At 31.4% G+C, this 20,920-nt stretch overlaps 1 protein-coding gene across 11 annotated transcripts; it reads left to right on the forward strand.

Moving 5' to 3' along the window:
* The first annotated feature begins 12,742 nt into the window (after window positions 1-12,742).
* LOC107617652 (serine/arginine-rich splicing factor SR30) lies at window positions 12,743-20,919 on the forward strand. 11 transcript variants are annotated; one of them, XR_001615019.3, is made up of 15 exons: window positions 12,752-12,860; window positions 13,216-13,320; window positions 13,874-13,939; window positions 14,037-14,111; window positions 14,208-14,316; window positions 14,490-14,536; window positions 14,644-14,701; window positions 15,388-15,437; window positions 15,532-15,588; window positions 15,864-16,009; window positions 16,091-16,138; window positions 19,174-19,401; window positions 19,484-19,982; window positions 20,461-20,520; window positions 20,642-20,919. XR_001615019.3 is itself a non-coding variant. In XM_016319466.3 (14 exons), exons 2-13 carry the CDS (start codon window positions 13,234-13,236, stop codon window positions 20,500-20,502), a joined length of 819 nt encoding a protein of 272 aa, XP_016174952.1. In that variant the 5' UTR covers window positions 12,752-12,860; window positions 13,216-13,233; the 3' UTR covers window positions 20,503-20,520; window positions 20,642-20,919. The 11 variants fall into 11 exon arrangements, 2 of the variants coding, with proteins under 2 accessions (XP_016174952.1, XP_016174953.1); XR_015899798.1 differs by having other exon boundaries at window positions 12,859-13,060; window positions 19,490-19,982; XR_001615021.3 differs by having other exon boundaries at window positions 12,743-12,860; window positions 19,316-19,982.
* Window position 20,920: the final 1 nt, after the last annotated feature.

The raw sequence follows: 20,920 nt of genomic DNA on the forward strand, positions 1-20,920 counted from the left end.
AATAAAAATTACTGTTAAAATTTTAAGGATAAATTATCCTCAATATACATATCAACTGTAACTGAAAATAAAAGAGGATCAATTTATTATCTTGATGGTTCTATTCTTCCACTAAAATTTTTGAGAAATTGAATTTATCTCTTCGAGGGTGCAAGGTGTAACAATGTTAGACTGCTTTATAGTTTAAATGAGTGAAAGGTGAAACATTCAGTCTTTTGTAATAATTGACAAAAATACCAAAAGAATTAAGAATTCACTAAGACAATAAAATACCTTTTTAAAATCAGTTTCATGATCTTCCTTTCAATGTTAGAGTGTTGGATTCCCGATATCCCAGCCACAGAGAACTTTATTTACTGACCAGCATTCTCCCGCTGCTTTGTCCTCTGTATCCATCACCACAGCATCAGCGACAAAGACGACATCCCTTGCATTGGCTGCGACCACCACCAAAACCATACCATCATCCACCACCAAAATAGCAACCACCGCAACCACTACCATAAATCAACCACCCCGGATTGGGTTGCCTCAACAACGACAAATCCCCTGAAGCTTGGAGCCATCACGAACAGCGTCAAATCCTCCACATCCGCTCTATCACAAACTCTATAATATCCACTTCCAACTTAGATTAGAACAATAAGAAGAATAAGAAGAGGAACTAAAGTGAACGGAGAAGATGAAGTGAAAAAAGAGGAGGAACTAAAGATGAAGAAGAAGAAAAAAGATCAAAGAAGAGTATGAAGAGAGAAAAGGGGAGATACCTAATGGAGAGAGAACGTAAATAATGGGAATGATTTTTTTTCTCCAAATTTATTTTGAATTCAAAATTCAAAATATCACTAGACTGTGGCGGACAAAGCCAGAGCAATATGAAAAACGCCACGTAGGAACTCCACTATGAGCATAACCTTATTTTCAAGGAATGTTATAGGATTGCCAGGACAGAACTTTTGTTGCTATTGCATTCTTTTTTTATTTTGTTAATTGTAACGATTGTGAGTTGCTGTTTTTGTTTTTTTTATTTTGTTTTTGTTGATTATAATAATTCTGAGTTGTTATTTTTTTATTAGGTTTAATTACTCTATTGGTTCCTATAATTTTGCGAAAATTTCAATTAGGTCCTTATACTTTTTTTTCCTTTTAATTAGGTCCCTACACCAAATTTGTTTTTCAATTGAGTCCCTACACTTTTTTTCCTTTTATTTGACTCCCTGCACCAATTTTTTTTTTAGTTGGGTCCCTATATAATGAAGCCAATTACTACTAAGAGGGACCTAATTGAAAAAAAATTTGGTGCAGGGACCTAATTGAAAATTTTGTGAAACTATAGAGACCAACAGAGTAATTAAACCTTTTTATTATTATGATTTTGGAATAATTTGTTGATTATGATCTGTGGTGTGGCTGATGGTGCTGCTGCTGCCTTTTGCGCATCGGTAGGTGGTGTCCTCTTTGCCCTTGAAGAGGCAACTTCATGGTATCTATCTATTTCTGCTTAGACTATTCATTCTTACTCTCTCAATCTCATACTATCTATAGCTTGTAAATTTGATATTGAGTGAAAGAAAAACTTACTTACCAATCCAATTTTTCTAACATTCTCAATAAGATGTTAACTAGATGCAAGAGTTTACGTTGCTTTGATCATCAATGTGTAAAAAGAGTAGCAAACAAAGATGTTACATAGCATAGCCTGAAAACTCATCATTTTCTTTCTTTTTCTTTAGGTGGAGGAGTGCTCTTTGGTGAAGGACATTTTTCACCACAACAGTAGTTGCTATTGTTTTAACAGCTGCAATTCAGCTTTGCGCCACCAGGAAATGCGGCTTATTCGGAGAAGGTGGTCTGATAATGTATGATGTTGGTTCTTCCAAGGTAACATACAGTGCCGGCGACATACTAGTAGCAATACTATTGGGAGTCATTGGAGGAGTTCTTGGAATTAATAAGTAATTAATTATCAAGTTATTTCTTTTGGTCTTAGAAAAGTATGAAACTCAAAGCATCTCAGCTCTATTGATGAAAGATTATAGGTTGAATTTATATATTTGAAATTATATATAGGTTTTTTAATAATTTTATTTAATATTTAATTAAACCAGTTGAACTCCGATCGAACCAATGAACCAGTAAATTAGTAGCCTTACCGATTTATTGGCCGGTCCGGTTCTCACAATCTTGGTTTTTATGCTTAATCTCTTTAATTAATTAACTGGCAACTAATTGATTTATTGAGAAACTGAAGAACCAAAGAATTGGAAATCAGTTACTAAAGATTTATCATGAAAGATCATTGCATACGTCAAGATAAGTACCACAAGATTTGATTTCTCTAAGTGCATAAACATCTCCGAAACCCTTGGCTCTCACCATCACTGTCTTTTCTCAAATCAACACTCAAGTTCTCTGTCCGCAAGCATTCAAATTCTAAAGGTCTCAGCAAGACTCAATCTTACCCTCTTCAATCCAAGTTCTTTTAATCTAATTAGGTATTTAATATGATATTTGCTTGCTCAAGCCTTTAATCCTCGTGAAAATGATATCCACTCATCGTGGGATTACTTGAGTGATCCGGTGCACTTGACAGTATCTGTGAGTTTAAATTTTTGCTCATCAGGAGTGGACTGAATTATGCTTCCCTGGATGCTCTATTGTGTGTCTTATGCTGATAGGATATCCCTGTGATATGTGTTGCATGATCGTCTTTGTTTATTCATTTTGAGAATGTTCACACTTAACTTAAAGTATTAAAATTGATCACCTTAATAATATTTGTTTTGTGTGAACAGGACCACGATGAGTTCACGGAGGCAGAGCGCTCGGGGAGCAACTCCCAGTGGCGACCAGACGATGGAAGAGAAACCTTTATGGACATAATGAACACTATGGCTGAAGCTGTGCGTGAGGCAGCGATTGTTGCTGCTAGTGCAGTTGATCATCACGGAGCGAGGAATGGTAACAGGAATGGAGAGAATAACGTGAATGGGATGATGAGTTGGTGCATCCTGATAGACCTATGCCCCTTGCTACTTTTTTGAAAGTGAATCCATCAAAGTTCAAGGGGACTATTGTTGCAATTAAAGCTGACAACTAGTTCCGAGGCACTGAGCGATCATTGCGGGCACAACATGTTTCAGAAGAACAGCATGTGAAGTTTGCAACTTACATGCTAGAAAGAAAGGCTGAGTACTAGTGGCAAGAGATACAGCGACTGCTGCAACAGGATGAAGGTGAGATTCCTTGGAAATTTTTTAAGGAAGAATTCTATAAGAAATATTTCCCTAAGACAGTGTGTGATGCCAAAGAGATGGAACTAATGCAGTTGAGGGAGGAAAGTGTGTCGGTTATTGAATATACTCAGAAATTTGATGACTTGTGTTGTTTCTCCAAGATTTGTCAAGGGAACCCAGCGAACTTTGAGGAATGAAAGTATCTGAAGCTTGAAGGGAGACACCGAGAAAAACTGATAAATTCTGTTGTTCCGCTAGAGATAAGGAACTTTGCTGAATTAGTGAATAAAAGTCAACTGGTGAAAGAATGTTCGAAGAAACTGGCGATAGCTCGAGAAAAACGTAGGGAGGCCTTAAGAATAGACTTTATTTAGGATTTACCCCCTCAAGGTGACAACTTTAAAGCCATTGGTCAGTTTCAATGCCAAAATAAAAATCAACGGGATGGTGACTTTCTCACTTGTAACAATAGCAACAATAATAACTATAATCCGGGATAAGAAAGAGGCCGACCTCAGCAAACTCGGGGCATTTCGGTATGCTCAAGGTGTAGAAAAGACCATGGTAGTAGTCCCTATCGATACGGTACAAAATCATGTTATTACTGCAAAAGGAAAGGCATCTGGTAAGAGACTGCCGAAAGAAGATGGCAGATGAGTCTTCTGGTTCCCAACACCAAGGAAGAGTGTTTACCATGACTACTGGAAATACCAATAGACCCAGTTCTTTCACTCGAGGTGAGTACTACACTATAAATTTATTTGTGATAGATGTTACTACAACTTCTTTTGTGTACGTTAAATTTTGAGGGCAAAATTTTTTGTTAAGGAGAGTAGAATGTAATGACATAGTTTTCAGTGAAACGAAATTTTCTGGAACGTTCAGTGAAGCAGGCACTTCTACTGCACATGCACTGTATCATCAAGCACCTCGTCATGTCATTAGCTACTAAACTAGCGAAAAATTGCATTTTCAAGCCACTTCAATTAGAAATTTCAAAAATCTGAGTATACGGTTAGACTCCGCTTAACGAGCTAATTTTAAATATGCAGAAAAAAATAAATAATAATATAATAACCGGGTCTAAAATCTACCGGCACTCTCTAATGAACTTAGATATGATAATGCTTCATCATAAATCTTCTATCCTCATGATTATCATATTATTAGTGTCATTTATACTAGTAATTCATATGTTTATCTCAAGATGTACTATTACTTTGTTCTAATACATCTAGCTTTAGTAATGATCTCCTAAAAGATATTTTAACTAACAAACTAGGTGACTAAGCACCATAATGCCACGGCCTCATCTTCATTTAACACCACCAGCTTCCTTCTTCTTCCTCCTTGGCCAAAACTCATGAAAGAAAATTATGAAAACTTTCATGAACACTTAGCCTTCAAACTCAGTTTTCTTGAAATCTAAAACTCCCACAAAAAATCTAAACCGATTAAAGTGTTTTTCTCTTTTTTTTCTCTACACACCCATACCAATTTTCATGGAGTAAATCAAGGTATAGTGGTTGTTCTTTCCTCATGAAAGTTTCATCCATGAAGAGCCATGTTTAACTTGTTGTTTTTGATATTTTCTCTTTACATCTCTTGTCTAGGTGCCTTATGAACCAAGTAATCTTCAATTTCAGCAAGAGAGAGATGAGGGAATCCTTTCTAATATTCTGAAGTAGGTTTAGTTTTTGTGTGCATCATGGTTTTAAAGTTTGTTTTGATTGAAAACTAGGTGAAAAAGTGAGCTAGAAACCTCCCAAGTGTAATTGTTTTTTAGGGCTACAACAAGAGATAAGGTTTGGCTAAATTATAAACGGTTAATTGTGTTCTTGATGTGTGAATGTTGAACTGATGTTTGATACTTGAAATTGGATGTTTATATGTTTGATTTTTTATGAAACTTTGATGATTTATATGCTTGACAATTTGGTTTCATGGAAGAGCATGAAAACTGAACTATTCCAACTCCAAGCTTGAATCTTGATGAATTTGAGGTGGTTTGGTGGCTAGAAAATGATATTGAAAGTTAAGAAAAATTGGTTATCGAAAAATTTGAAAAACTTGCTAAAGATCAAATAAAAAATCATGAAGAAATCATGAAGGTTGTTTGGTTTCTTGGTGTTCAAGACACCAGCAGTTGAGTCACTTGGAGGATATGATAGTAATTAGTTAAAAGATTAAGGATAAAAAGGTAATTTTACAAGTTTAGGGATATTTTGGATATTAATGAAAAATCAGGGACAAAATGAAAATTTTATAAAAAGTGTGGAGGTATTTTAGTCATTATAAAAATATGTAAGGATATTTTGATAATTATGTAAGAATGTTGGGACAAAAATATAATTATTAAAAATTTTAAGGTCAAAATATAAATAGTTAAAAGTTTTGGGCCAATTTGTAATTTTCTAAAAATTTAAAGATAAAATATTATTAAATGAGTTTTAATAATAAAATATTAAGATATTATTATTTTATTAATAATAGTATAAGATTAATATTAATATAATAATAGAAGGGCAAAATAAAAGTTTTACTTAAAGATTAGGAACAAAATGATAATTTTTTCTAAAAGTTTTAGAAAGATAATTTTAAAGCTCAGAATCTCATAATCTTCTGTATAAAACACATATGGAGAGGTATGAGAAGAGTACTATGATTTAGTAAGATGTTAAAAGAATTAAAGAAAGAATAAAATATCTTATGACAACGGAAAACTGAATGATTAAGTAGTCAATTGGCAAGGATGAGAGTTCTGTCCCGCTTGCTCAGGGTGTGGATTGATTAAATGCTAAATGCAGAGAGTACTCACGGATTGAATGATCATTGATCTTGGAAAAATCTACGGACTGTTGATTGGTTAAATGCGGGGAGTACCCACAAACTGAATGATTATTGATTTTGGAAAATCCTACGAATTGATTAATTAATGATCTCGGGGACTCCCACAGATTGAAGATCACTGTTTCCCATTATACGTATATTATGGCATCAATCTTTGTGACGATTGCCTGTTGTCATGAAGAATAGTATCTTAACCACATCGACACGTATGCACGCATTGATGCAATTGGAAAACCATATATAGGACTAATTCTTAGGTAATGTCAAGTTGTATGGTATAAACTGACACGTGAACTCGTGTCCTGTATAGGACAGACATGCATCGTACTTGGTTGCGCATATTTTTTATTATGCTTGTTGTATGAATGTATGCTTTCTTTTTTGTATTCTATTCTCTATATTTTCTGTGTGTTATTGTCTTGTATTCTTTGCTTTATACTGTTGTCTAGTAATAACAAAGAATTAAGAAACTTAACAAACAACTCCACCTTATTAAGAACCCCTAAGTTCTTACTCCAATCTTTTTTCCACAGATGGAGACGGGAGTTTTTGTCCATGGCCTGCTAGCGATCGTTTCACACGAGGATTCCATTCTGGGTATTCTTCTGAATCTAGGGCGATCCTCGTTTCTATTTGTACATGTTATGTGACTAGCTACCGTCTACATTCCGTTTATCTTGGACTTTAATTTGGGTCATCTATACATGTTCATTCTAACATGACTACATGATGGAACGCCAGTGGACTGCCTAATAATGACGTATGACCATGCAAAAGGAGTAACGGATGATAATTTGACTTTTGATAACATTCAATCTGACTCGAGTTTTGAAGACCTAGAACGTATGTTTGCTCGCTTTTGTAGTCTAAAAGGATTAGGTGGACAGAGTCTAAGTTAGCTTGGGTGCCACCTTAGAGACTTCCTGGACAAGTTAGGACTTGGGATGTTGCATGTATATATATATATATATATATATATATATATGTATATATATATATATATATATATATATATATATATATATATATATATATATATATATATATATATATATATATGTATATAGTTATTATCTAACTACTTCTAGGGGTGTCTTAATTGAGATCTATATGCTGCTAAGGGCTGGATGACTAAGTACTGTTAACTGATACGAGATGTATATATGTGTGTGTGTGATTGCTTATAACTGCATTATCTATATTATTATTTATGATTTTATCTGTGTATGTTCTTATTGTTAAACCAAATGTTTTCAAAAAAATATATATATCCCGCAAAATAACTACGTTTTAACAACGAATCAATCTCATATAATAAATAATAGCTAAATTTAAGGAAATTAAATTGGTAGCGCTCGACTTCTAGTATGATCATGACATACCAAAAGTGGGTCGTTACAACTGCAACATTATTGCTTGGGGGTCAAACAGTTCATCTAGATTTAAGATCCTAATTAATGCAAAGCCATCTTCCATTTGCAACATAAGCTAAACAAACAATCTAATATTGCAAAGCTGATTAGATAAACAACAACAATAATTTAGGATGAAGCACCGATGGCAAATAAAGAATCTTTAAAATCATTAGACCATACTTTGAAAGACATATTAGCAAATGATATGCCATTTAGAGATAAAGTGATGGTGATGGGAGAAAATTCATGCTAAGTACTGTCTGTCATACCGAAAGGTAGTAAGTCACAAATAATTTCAACTTCTATAGTTAAGTCTCATTTGTGGCTTTCACTCAAATTCTCCGCTTGCGATAAAATATGCGATCCCTTAATGATCATGATTTTATTAAGTATCTTATGCACATTAGTGATGAAATTGAGTTTACCATACATGAAGACTTGGTACGTATATAAGAAAATATAACAATTCCATGAAAAGGTAAAACATCATTACACAAGTTAATAGAAGAAATATTTCCAAACTTACAATCTCATAGGTGAGATACTTCTTACATGGTAGAAAGAGTAATATTGACACCTAAAAATTATGATTTGTAACAGTTTAATGATATAATTATCAATCAATTTTCAGGAGAAGAAGAAAATTTAGTATCATTTGATGAGGTAGAAGGATATATTAATAATTTGTATCAACAAAAATATCTTAACTCAATTTTCACAAGTGAGTTGCCACCTCATGTATTGAAGGTAAAAAAAAAATGTGCATTTTTTATGTTACTGAGAAACATAGAAACTAAGGTTGGCTCATGCGATGTACAAGGTTATTATGTTGTGAAACTTTTCAAAACATGTTGGATGTAGAAGTTTTAATCGGCCATCATTGTGGAGAAAGAGCATTTTTGCCATAGATAAAAAACATAAAACAACTGAAAATTCAAAACTGCTCTTTATACTTATCAGAAAGCAATTTCTTATAAGGTTGAATTTTGAATAACAATAAATAAATTATAATGACAAACTATTTTTAAAATAGGGATCTATCTCCCTAAACATGTTTTTGATTATAGCCAATTATATGTTACTTTATCTTGAAGTGTTTCTCACCCAATTATAAAAATTTTAGTCAAATAAAAAAAATAGATGAAAAAAAGTTTAAAAATCACAAAAAAACATGATTTTAAAAACAAGTTTGTTACCTTTATCATATGTAATTTATGTTCTTAATATATATGTGTAATTATTTTTTGGTATAATTCAGTTTTTATATAATTTAATCTTTATAATATTTATATTGATATAGAAATTTTTTTATACAAACTTTAATTTATTGATAATTAATGATTTACTTTTTTTTTAATAGACAAATTACTTTCAAAGGATCTCATCAATATATGTTAGGAAATAAAGACAAAAAAACTTGAATATTTGTTTTATTCAAGAGATATTTATTAATTAAGGTTAACTGTACTATACTAGAAATATATTAATAAATATCAATTATAGGGTGAAGAATTTTAAAACTTCTAGAATATATGAAAAGATGAGCCATTAATGTAATTAATGGAACCAATACACAATAAAATAACTAATTTTTTATTAATTAATACGAAAATTGCATTAAATATACATATTTCTGTTTCTATATTAATAATCATATATTTTTTAATAGGTTTATCCTCTTAAAATTTATTTTATTAGTTGAGAAGGTATAGTTAAAGCAAACAAGATTTAGTTTTCGAAAGATGATTAAAAAAATACTAATCCAAAAAATAAAAGATAATGTAATTATTGTAATTAAATGTTATAAATATATACTTATTATCTATCTCCTTCTATCTTTTATTATAGAGAAAAAGATAAATAGGTCTCTGACCTTTTGTTCCGTGGATATTTTCGTCTCTGACCATTAAAAAATACTTTTAAGTCCCTGACCTTCACAAAACTTGGACGGATCAGTCCTTGACGGAGACATTTGGACGGATCAGTCCCTGACGGAAGCATTTAGATGGAGGGACTGATCCGTCTAAGTTTTGTGAAGGTCAGGAACTTAAAAATATTTTTCAATGGTCAGAGACAAAAATATCCGTAGGACAAAATGTCAGGAATCTATTTGTCCTTTTCTCTTTATTATATAAAGAAAAAAATTTTGACCTGAAAGATTAATAGATTGATCTTGAGATATAGCAACGGAAATTATGTAACGCATATCGAATTAAGTTATGAAAAACAATTTTATACTAGTGATAGATAGTAAATTAATTTTTTTTTTCTTTTTCAGCAACAAACTTATAAGAGCGAAACTAACTCATGTTAGTAAAAAATAACATTATACGTACCTATTATTAGATTAAAATTAATATTTTTATTCATAATAATATTATGGGAATATATATTTTTTAAGATTACGGTTCATTTTATTTTGACAGTACAGATTATGCATGACACAAAAGATTTATAAAATCAAACTACTTTTACAAAAAAAAGTCGTAGGTTGACAAAAGTCTCTGACTAAGAAGACCAATGTATCTATAGATAAAAAATCAAATAATAAAATTTTTAGTTATTATTTTTATATGAAAAAGTCTCATTTTTTATTAATAATTAATTTTAACATTCGTTATCTAAAATTTGAAACAATTTAACGTGTATACTTTTACATTTAATTAGGTGTTAAGTCTGTTGCACAAATAGAAATAATTAATTTGTTATTTAAAAATAATATTTTTTCTCTCTATATATATAAATATAATTAGATATTAGTATAAAAAAATTATATGGATATTTATAAAATTAATTAAAACTAATTTTTTTAAAACAATTGAATCTTGATTCCAACTTTTAATTATAACATTAGTATTCTCTCCAAATTATATGTAATAAATATTTGAAAGAAGAGAAATGAAAGTATATAGATTAAAAAGATAAGCGGTAAAAATTTAAAATTAAATAAAAAACTAAAAAAATATGTATATAATAATAAGAGTAAAGTATCGTTTTTGTCCCCAACGTTTGTGGTAAGTTCTATTTGTGTCCCTAACGTTTAAATCGTCCTATTTGTATCCTTAACGTTTATAAAAGTGATTCAATATTATCCTACTATCAATTATACTAACAAATCAGATTATATTTTTAAATTATTCTCACTTGGATGTGTTCGATTTTAATATTATACCCATTATTTGTGTTTAGATTCAATTATGTCCCTAGAAAAGTGAATTATGTAAATGTTGTAGGAATTAGTTTCAACATTTGATGAGCTATTTTTCAGAGTAGATCATCGATTCTATCACAGATATTTGTATTCTAACTTCAAGAAGAGATTTTTAAAACTTAAACTAAACCGCTCATGATGTGTAATTGACGGTAGGATAACATTGAATCACTTTTACAAACGTTAGGGATACAAATAGGACGATTTAAACGTTAGAGACACATATAGGATTTACCCCAAACGTTGGGGATAAAAATGATACTTTACTCTAATAATAATAATAATATTTTTTATTTGAATTATATTATTTTATTTTCTGTAGAATAAAAAGGTAGAAAAAATAGAGAACGAGAGAAAAAAAAAAAGAAAGATAAAGATGAAAAAATGAGAGTGAGAGTTTGTTAACTTTGGAAGAAAAAATTTTATTTTAATTATAACAAAAAAATATCGGATGACATATTTTGATTTGTCAAATTACTAATATAAAATATAAATTATATATAGAGTAAAAATGGTAGAGAGAAATAAAAAAAATGGAGAGAGGTAGATGAGAGAATTTAGGAAGGGAATTTATTAATTTTGAAAAATAATATTTTCGCTCAATTTTAATAAGAGAGTATCATGTGACACATTTGATTATTAAATTAGATAATAATATATGATTATGATACATAATATAGATATATTTCAATTTCAATTTTAATATTTCAATTTTAATTTTAAAGCAATTAAAGAATGTCATGTTGTACATTTTGATTGTCAAATTAGTAATTAGTCATTGATATTAATATTAATAATGATATATAAAATAGATAGAGTGGTTGAACAAATGAGAGAGATAGAGAAAGAAAGATGGAGGAGGGGAGAACTCTTTAATTTTGGAGGGAAAGATTTGATTTCAATTGCAATGAGGGAGTGACATGTAGCACATTTTGGTTATAAAATTAGTATAGAGAAGAGAAGAATTCTTTAATTTTGAAAGGAAAAATTTTATTTAAATTACAACGAGAGAGTAATATATGACACATTTTAGTTGTAAAATTAGTAAGAAGGAGAGAAAAATTCTTTAATTTTGGAGAAAAAAATTTGATTCCAATTACAATAAAAAAGTGACATGTAGCATATTTTAGTTGTAAAATTAGAATAAATAATAGATATCACACAAAAAGAGGTTATATTAGTTAGAAATAGATTTGAAGATATAGAGAGGGATTAATGACTTCTTTTGTTAAACATGTGTAAGAAATCCAATGCGAAACAAAAACATTTCAATTTTACAGGCTTTATTCTTTTTCTCTCTTAAATCGTCATTCAAATTTAATAAAATTGATATTGGCATATAGTATATTTATTAGTTTCTAAATTTTATAGTTTTTGGAGGCTCAAGAATTTATTGATAAGGTAATATACGAGAAATTGTAAAAAATTTTTACTCGGTACAAATTTAAAAATTACTTTAGATCTATTTAAATATTTTTTTACAGTTAAATCTATAAATTCAAAAAAAATACATAATTATTTTTTTCTTTGTACTTTTTGTAGACAAATAAAAAATTCTTTAAATACAGATCAATATTTTAGCTTACCACTTGACAAAAGTTTATAAACAAAGATAAATATATAATATTTGAATATAACTCATCTTTTATAAATAATTTTGACGGAGAAAAATATTGAGATTGGTCTCTATATTAACTTTTTGGGAATTTAAATATTTATTTTTAAAATTTTTAGAAATTGATTTAGATAATTATTCTATCAAAAAATAAATTAAAGATCGATTTATCTACCAAAATAAAATTTTAAAATTAACCTATATATTAATTTATTTAAAAATTAAAATAAAATATTCACTTTTAAAATTTTTGAGACCTATTTGGATAATTAGTCTAGCTTCTATATTGGAAAACTACCGGTCAGTGTCATCTGCTGAAGACACGTATGAAAATTCATTGGCCTTGAACGGCGTAGATTTCATGGTTGAGTTCTTGAGCACCATGTAAGGCCATGCACGTGTCGCCTCAACACTTGTCCAGTTCTCCGTGCTCTGATTTTGCTCAATAAATATATTTTCTCTATCTGTCTCTGTTTCTCTCTCACTTTAACCTTCACCTTCCATAAGCTTCTCTCAGCTTCTTCTCATTTCAGGTACGCTTCTTTGTCTTCTCTCTCGAATCCTCAACACTGTTCATTGCCATTTCCTTCATCAGTGTCAAATTCTTCTTCTTTAAAATTCCTAATACACACAGGATTTCATTCTAGTATTGCATTTTTTTTTTTGGAAACCATATGTTAAGGTTTAAACTACGTTAAATGGATTATCGTCTGGGAAGGCTCGGAGTGAAAAGGTCTTAATTGTTATTTTAACCACGCTTGATTTCATTTCAATTTCCCTGATCAGTACTTTATCAACTTATGATTGTTATTATTATGATGATGATTAGTGTTAATTATTAGTTTGTTTGGAGATTTATGACGAAAAATGACTAAGTGAGTTAAACAGTGCTTCGGGCGAAGAAAAATGGCTAGACGGTCTAGTCGCACAATTTATGTTGGCAATCTTCCTGGCGATGTTCGCTTGAGGGAAGTAGAGGATCTTTTCTACAAGGTACTTTTATTTATTTGTTGTTATCTATTATTGTTTTTATTATATGTCCAAAAACATATATAAATTCAGGTTATCTTCACGGTTATGTTAAATAATTTTGGAAGTCTTTAAACATTGATCGTCACTTTTTGTTTAGTTTAGCATTTGGACGAGATATGGTTTCATTTCCGGAGTATATTTTAGGGGATAAAAAAGGCTGAATTAAGCAGTGAAGAATCCTTAATTCTATCAATTATTATGCATTGTTTCGTGGAATGGATCATCTCAATTGGAGATTCCACTTGACTATATCAAGTCTTGGTTTTCACCATTGATGGCAAGATTGATCCTTATATAAAACTTACAAGAGAATCTAATCAATAGTGAAGATCTATATTTGACTTGGTCAATTGAAATTTTCAGTTGAGCTTTGAAGTCTCATTCCAATTTTTTTTTTTCTTCCAGCCATGGTAATGGGGAACACAAAGTTTGTTTTGGAATGTCATTGTGGACAAGTACATCTGGAATTTGTTGCTGATGATCCTTAATTGTTTTGTTTGTCCTCTAATTGCAGTTTGGTCCTATTGTTGACATTGATCTGAAGATTCCTCCGAGACCACCAGGTTATGCCTTTGTGGAGGTGTGTCTGAATTTCATGTTGTAAGGATATGAGGCAGTATTTTCCTCAGGGTCTAGATCACTTTTTTACATTGTGTATTGAACATTATATTTTGCAGTTTGAGGATATCCGTGATGCTGAAGATGCCATTTACTATAGAGATGGTTACAACTTTGATGGTTTTCGGTTACGGGTCAGTGCATTTTTTCTTACTTTTCTTGTCCTTTGGAGTTACTTGGAACAATATCTTCAATTATTATGAACTTTTGACCTTTATTTGTTACTGTAGGTTGAACTTGCACACGGTGGACGGGGTCATACATCATCAGTAGACCGCTATAGTAGCTATAGTGGTAGTAGCAGTAGCCGTGGAGTTTCCAGGCGTTCCGATTATCGTGGTATGCATTATTTCTTCATTGAATTTTTTATAGCTATGTATCTCTCTATACTAGTTTATTCTTAGTTTTTTCTTTCTTTATTTTCTTATTTTCCATGGAAAGAAACTCTTCTTTTGTTGACTTTTTCTCTTTTTCTTCCTTTTTTCGTTGTTTTTTATTTTGTGTTTGTGTAGTTCTTGTAACAGGATTACCCCCTTCTGCTTCATGGCAAGACCTGAAAGTATGGACCGATTCTTCACTACAAACACTTGAGATATGCTAGAGTTTTAGCATGCAGGGGATTGATGGTATTTTTAATGTTTGCTGATTGTCGTTTTACATGGTTAGGATCATATGCGAAGAGCTGGTGATGTGTGTTTTTCTCAAGTCTTCCGTGAGCGTGGTGGTAAGCTTATTAAAATAGAAATTGGCTTAAGTTTCATATCATTTGATTTCAAAATGGTTAATGCTGATTGCTGAAGGGTGCTCAGTGCACAGCACACACATATCCACTGCCTAGATGTTAAGTTCAAGTAGAATGAGGAAATTCCTTTATGCCCTGCATTTTTTTTCCTTGCAAAATTAATGAGGAAGGGTAATGATACAAGAAGATTTAGATCTTAGGCATTGAGGGGTGAGATATAAAGTTGTCTTTGGTAAAACTAGTATTCGGGTTATTCAAGAAGTTGTTGGGATTGTTAGTTGGATGGGCTTGTAAGGGCTAAATAGTCAACATAATAATATTGAATCAGGCTAGGCAAGCACGTATATACTTTATAACTTCATATTGGTTTGTATACAACAATAATCTGTCATCTGAGATTTCGCCAAGCATCATATCAATCTTTATTTGAACAGAATAAGCTAGCCCAATGATATTGGCTATTTGAGTTGGTTATGTTTTCTAGTAATTTCAAATGGTGATACTGATGTAGGTGGCTGGGTGAATAACTTATTTTAGGGGGAAGTCAGTCTAGGAAAAATTGCCAATTGTCTCTTCATTGCAACTCTCAGATTAACTTCCTAGGCTTTTTTGAGCTAGTCTTTTTGTTCCAATTTTCACATGATTCATTAATGTTGGTATACTTGTAGGTATGACTGGGATAGTGGATTATACAAATTATGATGACATGAAATATGCTGTAAGTGTTGTAAACCCTTGTCATGTAATATTTTTCATGAGCTGGATTTTTCATGATATTAATATTTTTAACTATTACTGGTACTTTCTTACAGATAAGGAAGCTTGATGACTCGGAATTCAGAAATGCCTTTTCTCGGTCATACATACGGGTGGGTGGATATTATGTGTTACATCCTGCATACTATTTATGATTTTGGAATTTACTTATTTATTTATTTTTTGGTATATTTTGTAGTTTCTTTTGATACAGTCACAGTCTGGTCAGTTCGGATTTCTATGAATCCTGGATAACAATGATTTATTTGAATGCATTTGTGATTATGAACGAGAAAATACCTGTTATTTAGTTATTCTACACATGCTCAAAGAGGGAAAAAAAAGACTTCTTGTTATATGATATAAAGCAAATTGCTATTTGTTCCAGGTCAGAGAATATGATCGCCGGAGTTATTCTAGAAGCCCCAGTCGTGATTCAAGGAGGAGCTATTCGAGAAGCCTCAGCCGCAGTCCATATGTGTCGCGAAGTCGAAGCTATAGTCAAAGCCCTAGCTATAGTGACAGGAGCAGAAGGTTCACGTTGGTTGCATTGGTGAAGAATAATAAGTATAATTTTGGTAATTCAAAGAATTGACAAATTGTTCATATTTGCAGTTGGTCTCCAAAACCAAAGCATTCTCGGCGTTCGTTATCTCGCTCAAGGTCAGTTTCTACCTAGCCTTATTCTGTGTGCAGTTTAGTGCTTTCTGGTATGATTTTGTGAGATATGTATGCATCTGTCTAGGATAAGTTAAAATCTCCTTGTTAGTTTATGTGTGTCATCATTAGAATGACTAAGTGTGTGTTTGGACTGTGGTTGGTCAAACTGGAATTTGAATGGAAGTGATTTTATATAATTGATTTTTGGGTAGAAATATGTTTGTGTCAATATGATTTATGTTTGACAACTCTATACCAAACTTGATTTTGATAAAATAAATAGTTTGGATAATATTAGTTAAAATCACTTTTAGATAAATAATTACTAAAAAGGACATGACATTAAATTATAATGTTATTTTTTTTATACATGTTTAATTTTTTTAATATTTTTTCTTATATGTTTTTATATAGTATATTTTTAGTACTCTTAGTACTCTTTTTTAGTATGCCATGATTTTTTACTATTATTATTATTTATAGTTAATTTTTTTGTTTAATTTATTTTATCTAATGGGATCAGTAAATTATATTATAAAAAGATAATAATAAATATAATATACAAAAATTACTATTATAAAAATATATAATGTCAAACAAAAAATTAATAAAAAGTATAAATAATAAATAATAAAAAAAAGAACTCATATAAAAAGAAGTAATAAAAATTCTATAAATAATACAATAATATGTATAAAGGATAAACTTGGTAAAAGAAAAATAAATGTTGAATGTCACTTAAAATTATTGTTATCATCTGGGAACCGAGACTGTAGAACGTGTTCTATATCTATGGTGATTCGAAATTCTAGATGATGTATAAAATTCAATGGTGAAAATCTTTTTGCCTTCTCCATCTGGCTTATATTTTAGAGTAAAGTGACAAATAAACTCTTGAGGATTTACATTTCGGACATATTAGTCTTTAAAGGAAAAAAAAAAAGTACCAATAAAGTCTTCCAGAATAGCAGATGTGGACACACTACCTTCAAATTAGCCCCTATGATTAGAGTAGAAGGTCTTAATTTGAACTAACTTTTCCACGCTTGTTATCCTAGAGGATTTTTTTGGTACTTTTTTTTTAGGAACTAATCTGTTTGAAATGTACATCTTCAGGGGTTTATTTGTCACTTTACTCTATATTTTATTTGGGGATCAGGGATGAAATGACCCGACATACATCAATGTTGGGCTACACCACCAAAATCGTAGAAAACCTGCCCTCAAAGCCACTCATACTGATTTTATTTTATCTCGAGACAAAACTATTTTGTTGAGTTTGATTCTTCACTAAGATAAAAGATTTTACTAAATTAGATCCTCTTTAAGAACAAAATAAAAACCAACAGTATAAAAGAGTCTTACACTCTAATTATATAGTTCAATTTATATGATTCTTAAGTAATATATGATTTGAGATCTTAAAATTCTTTTAATTTTGAAGTGTATCAAATTACACCAGCAAGAGCAGTAGAGCACCCTTTTATTAGCAAATGAACACCCAGAACTTTTTATGCTATGGAAATTCTTAGGAGCTTGTTCTATAATCAAATAGGAATTGAATGATTGAATAATTTTAGGAATTGAATGATTGAATAATTTTTTGTTAATATACCCTTGAGGGAGAAGACATTTGATAATTGTGTTAATAATAGAAAGCAGCATATGAAAATAAGAAACTCATTTTTGAAATTTAGTACGTATATTATGTGAGCCTTCTCATTATACTTATATTTATTTTGTAGTAAAATAAGTGAATTGAGGAGTTAAAATTAAAATATAGTGACTAGACACGCTTAGATAGTTTCAGTGAGCTTCTTCACTTCTCATTTTATATTTATTATCATTTTAGAGGATCAAAATCTCTTACTTTTGTTCCCGTTGACTAAATTCTCTGATCTGTCACTGCTGGTGAATCTGTTGGGAGATATCCAAATAATAAGACAGGTGGAGTGGCAGACACCATATTCTGCATACTCCAGATATCATGCACTATCAGGAATGTAAAATTGCTTCTGGTTAATTATGTGATATTTATTAATGCTTTTCATCCAAGATTGTTTTCCCCTAAAATTTTGTATGTTATTGTTGATTCATGTTTAAATACATCTTTATTCATGTAAAATAAGTGAACTAGTGCCAACTTTTTGCCAAAGCCAGTAATGCTAGCAATCTCTACTATGTTGGACAAGCGAAACCCCAGTCAAGCTTTTAGATTAGGTGCACAAACTGCACATTATCTCTATTGTCTGTTAGTAGATGTGAAAGCCTTGTTGATACAAGCAAAGAGTTTTATGTCATATTGTCTTCAAGTTCTCACTTAGATTACTGTGTTTGGAGTAGTAGAGATAGTGGATTATAATTATCAAGTAATCAGTTTACTTGGAGCAGCTTGTGTGGTGATTTGGTAATACCAACCTATTTTGAGGCCCAGATAATAGAGAAATTATTGTTGTTAGTCAATTTAGTGACAATGATAACCGTTGGCTGATTTCAAGTCGGGTTTGTTTACCTCATTAGTTATTTCTTAGCCCAAAATGTACTCTGCAATTTTTAGGAGTTTCTCGTCGCTTCTTACACCGCTTTATATAGATGATTTTGGTGTAATAGTTTGATTCATTAGACAAGGTTCTTGATTATGTGGAATTTTTGTGCTATTTGACTTTTCAAATGCGTTGTGTCTAGAATTCTAGGTGGAGATGGAAAGTCTTTTAAGCCTCTGCTGTTATATGGAAATGACATCATCCCTTTATTTCATGTTTAATTAAGACCACCAATTTTCAATGACCTTGAGAGATGTCATTCATTTTATTTCATGGATGGTTTGCATGTTTATGTTGCGTTTCTAGAAATTCCTATTTGTTTCTCAAAAGTCAAACTGAATGCATGTTTTCTGTTTCCCTATTTTTGCAACTTGAAGGGAGTGTCTTCTTTCCTTAAAGTTTTCTTGTGTTTTCAAAGACAACTTTTTGGTATGCTGTCTACTTTGCTGTTCTCACAAAGCCAAATTTTGTGTTTACTTTGTTGTTATCATATAGCGAATTGCTGTGCCCTAGAAGTATCAGCAATTAAGCATAATTCCTCATACGTGGAAAGGTGGATGGGGCATTGGTAAAGTGGATTGTCAGCTTTTGCCAATAATTTACTCAATGTTCATTAGGCTTGGCTCTTGTTTTCTAGATGTGGCCTTTTCTGGTGACCTGGGAACTTCGTGTTAGGACCTGAGGGTATGTGGTGCTCAAAACGCCTGCAACTTTTGGTCCAAGGTAATATTGTTTAATTGATGAGCACCTGTGGAACACCTTAATGCTGCGACTAACGGTAACAGTAATGGTATATTGATTTAAGGCACAGTCTGCAATTGTTGGCTGGATGCCTATAGATGGATGAGTTGCAATCTAAAAGGTGGATTACCATGAACTAAGTGCTATTGTTACCGACCATTTCAAACCAGCAGAGTTACAATTCGAAAATTACAACATAGTCTCTGGTTTAAGTTCTGGGGTCAGCCATATTCGTCTGCTAGGATTCCTTTTATTGTCCTGTGTTGGGTTTGTTTTGGTTAAAATGTTGGGTATAATTGGTTGAAGGTGTCGTGCTGCTGACAATAGATTGTTTGGCAATTGTTGAGACTATAGACGTGCGATGAATTGGGTTCTTATTCACTTGGATCCCGTGCAAGATTTGTGGTAGATTGATTTCTTCCTTGTGGTTTGGTAACCTTGATGTGGAATATTGCTCTCGTGGATGGAACTCCTTCTGTGGATCATTCTGCATACTGATTTGAGTTTTGTTCATTCTAAAATTTTGCAGATCTGTCTCAAGATCCAGATCTCCTTATTCATCTGTAAGTGCTATCTAGCCAGTATTACTCTTTTATTTAGAAAAGCAGAGCAGAGTCTAGGTTATTTTTATGTTTTCTTTAGATTTGCATGGCTGCAAGCAATATCGTATTTGATCTATGTCACAATAAAGCTTGAAAAAAAGACAAAAAAGGTGGGTGAAATGGAAGGTAGACAAATGCCAAGAGGGAGAGGAAGAGCTAAAAAGGACCATATGTGATGTGATCAAAAGAAATCTATGTGTGAACGACCTCATTAGAAATATGATACATGGTAGGATGTAATGCAGTAATGGTGTCGTTCGATCAATCCCACCTATTGGGATAAGCCTTTGTTGATGATGATGTTATTTTTAATTTTTTTTTCAAGCAATAACAAAGAAGTAAACAAGGCTGTTAGGAATTGAATGTGCTGGAAACTTTATGTAAAGATGAACTCATTCTGCAATATTAATTTGATGCCATGGTTTTATGTATTATGCAGCCTCGACCTTACAGTCGTAGCCAAAGTCCAAGGAGCATGTAATAGTCTCACCCGACCCCAGTAAGTTTATTGCCTCCAACTTGTAATCATTTGATGTGGCTTGTTTAAGAAAGTGTTATATGTACATATCTGGAACTCTTTCTTAATATTATTGATTTCTGACAATAGATCCCATTGATAGGTGAGATCTGATGAATGCAGCCATTCTGTTGAGTTTGCTTTGGAGACTTGCCATTGACTCTGTATTTTCTATACTACAATTTTAATTTGACAAGTGAGACCTAGGATACATACCATTGTAGCTCTATCTTATTATGTACTTGAATTTTAAAGTTGTCATGAGGAGTTTATATTTGGTAGATTATAGCAAATTGATATGAAATATTAAACTATGGATGGGGCATGTATGTTACATTCTGTCCAGCGACACCGATATTGGATGTGGTTAGTTATTGCCTAT

This window comes from Arachis ipaensis, chromosome B9, assembly GCF_059453495.1.
Source record: "Arachis ipaensis isolate K30076 ecotype BB chromosome B9, ASM5945349v1, whole genome shotgun sequence".
Classification (NCBI taxonomy): domain Eukaryota; kingdom Viridiplantae; phylum Streptophyta; class Magnoliopsida; order Fabales; family Fabaceae; genus Arachis; species Arachis ipaensis.

Bases quoted from the DNA above. Each gene is read 5' to 3' on its own strand.
- LOC107617652 (XM_016319466.3), top strand. From the start codon at position 13,234: ATGGCTAGACGGTCTAGTCGCACAATTTATGTTGGCAATCTTCCTGGC. The intron at 13,321-13,873 runs GTACTTTTATTT...CTCTAATTGCAG, and splicing joins TAGAGGATCTTTTCTACAAG to TTTGGTCCTATTGTTGACAT. The intron at 16,010-16,090 runs GTTCACGTTGGT...TCATATTTGCAG, and splicing joins TATAGTGACAGGAGCAGAAG to TTGGTCTCCAAAACCAAAGC.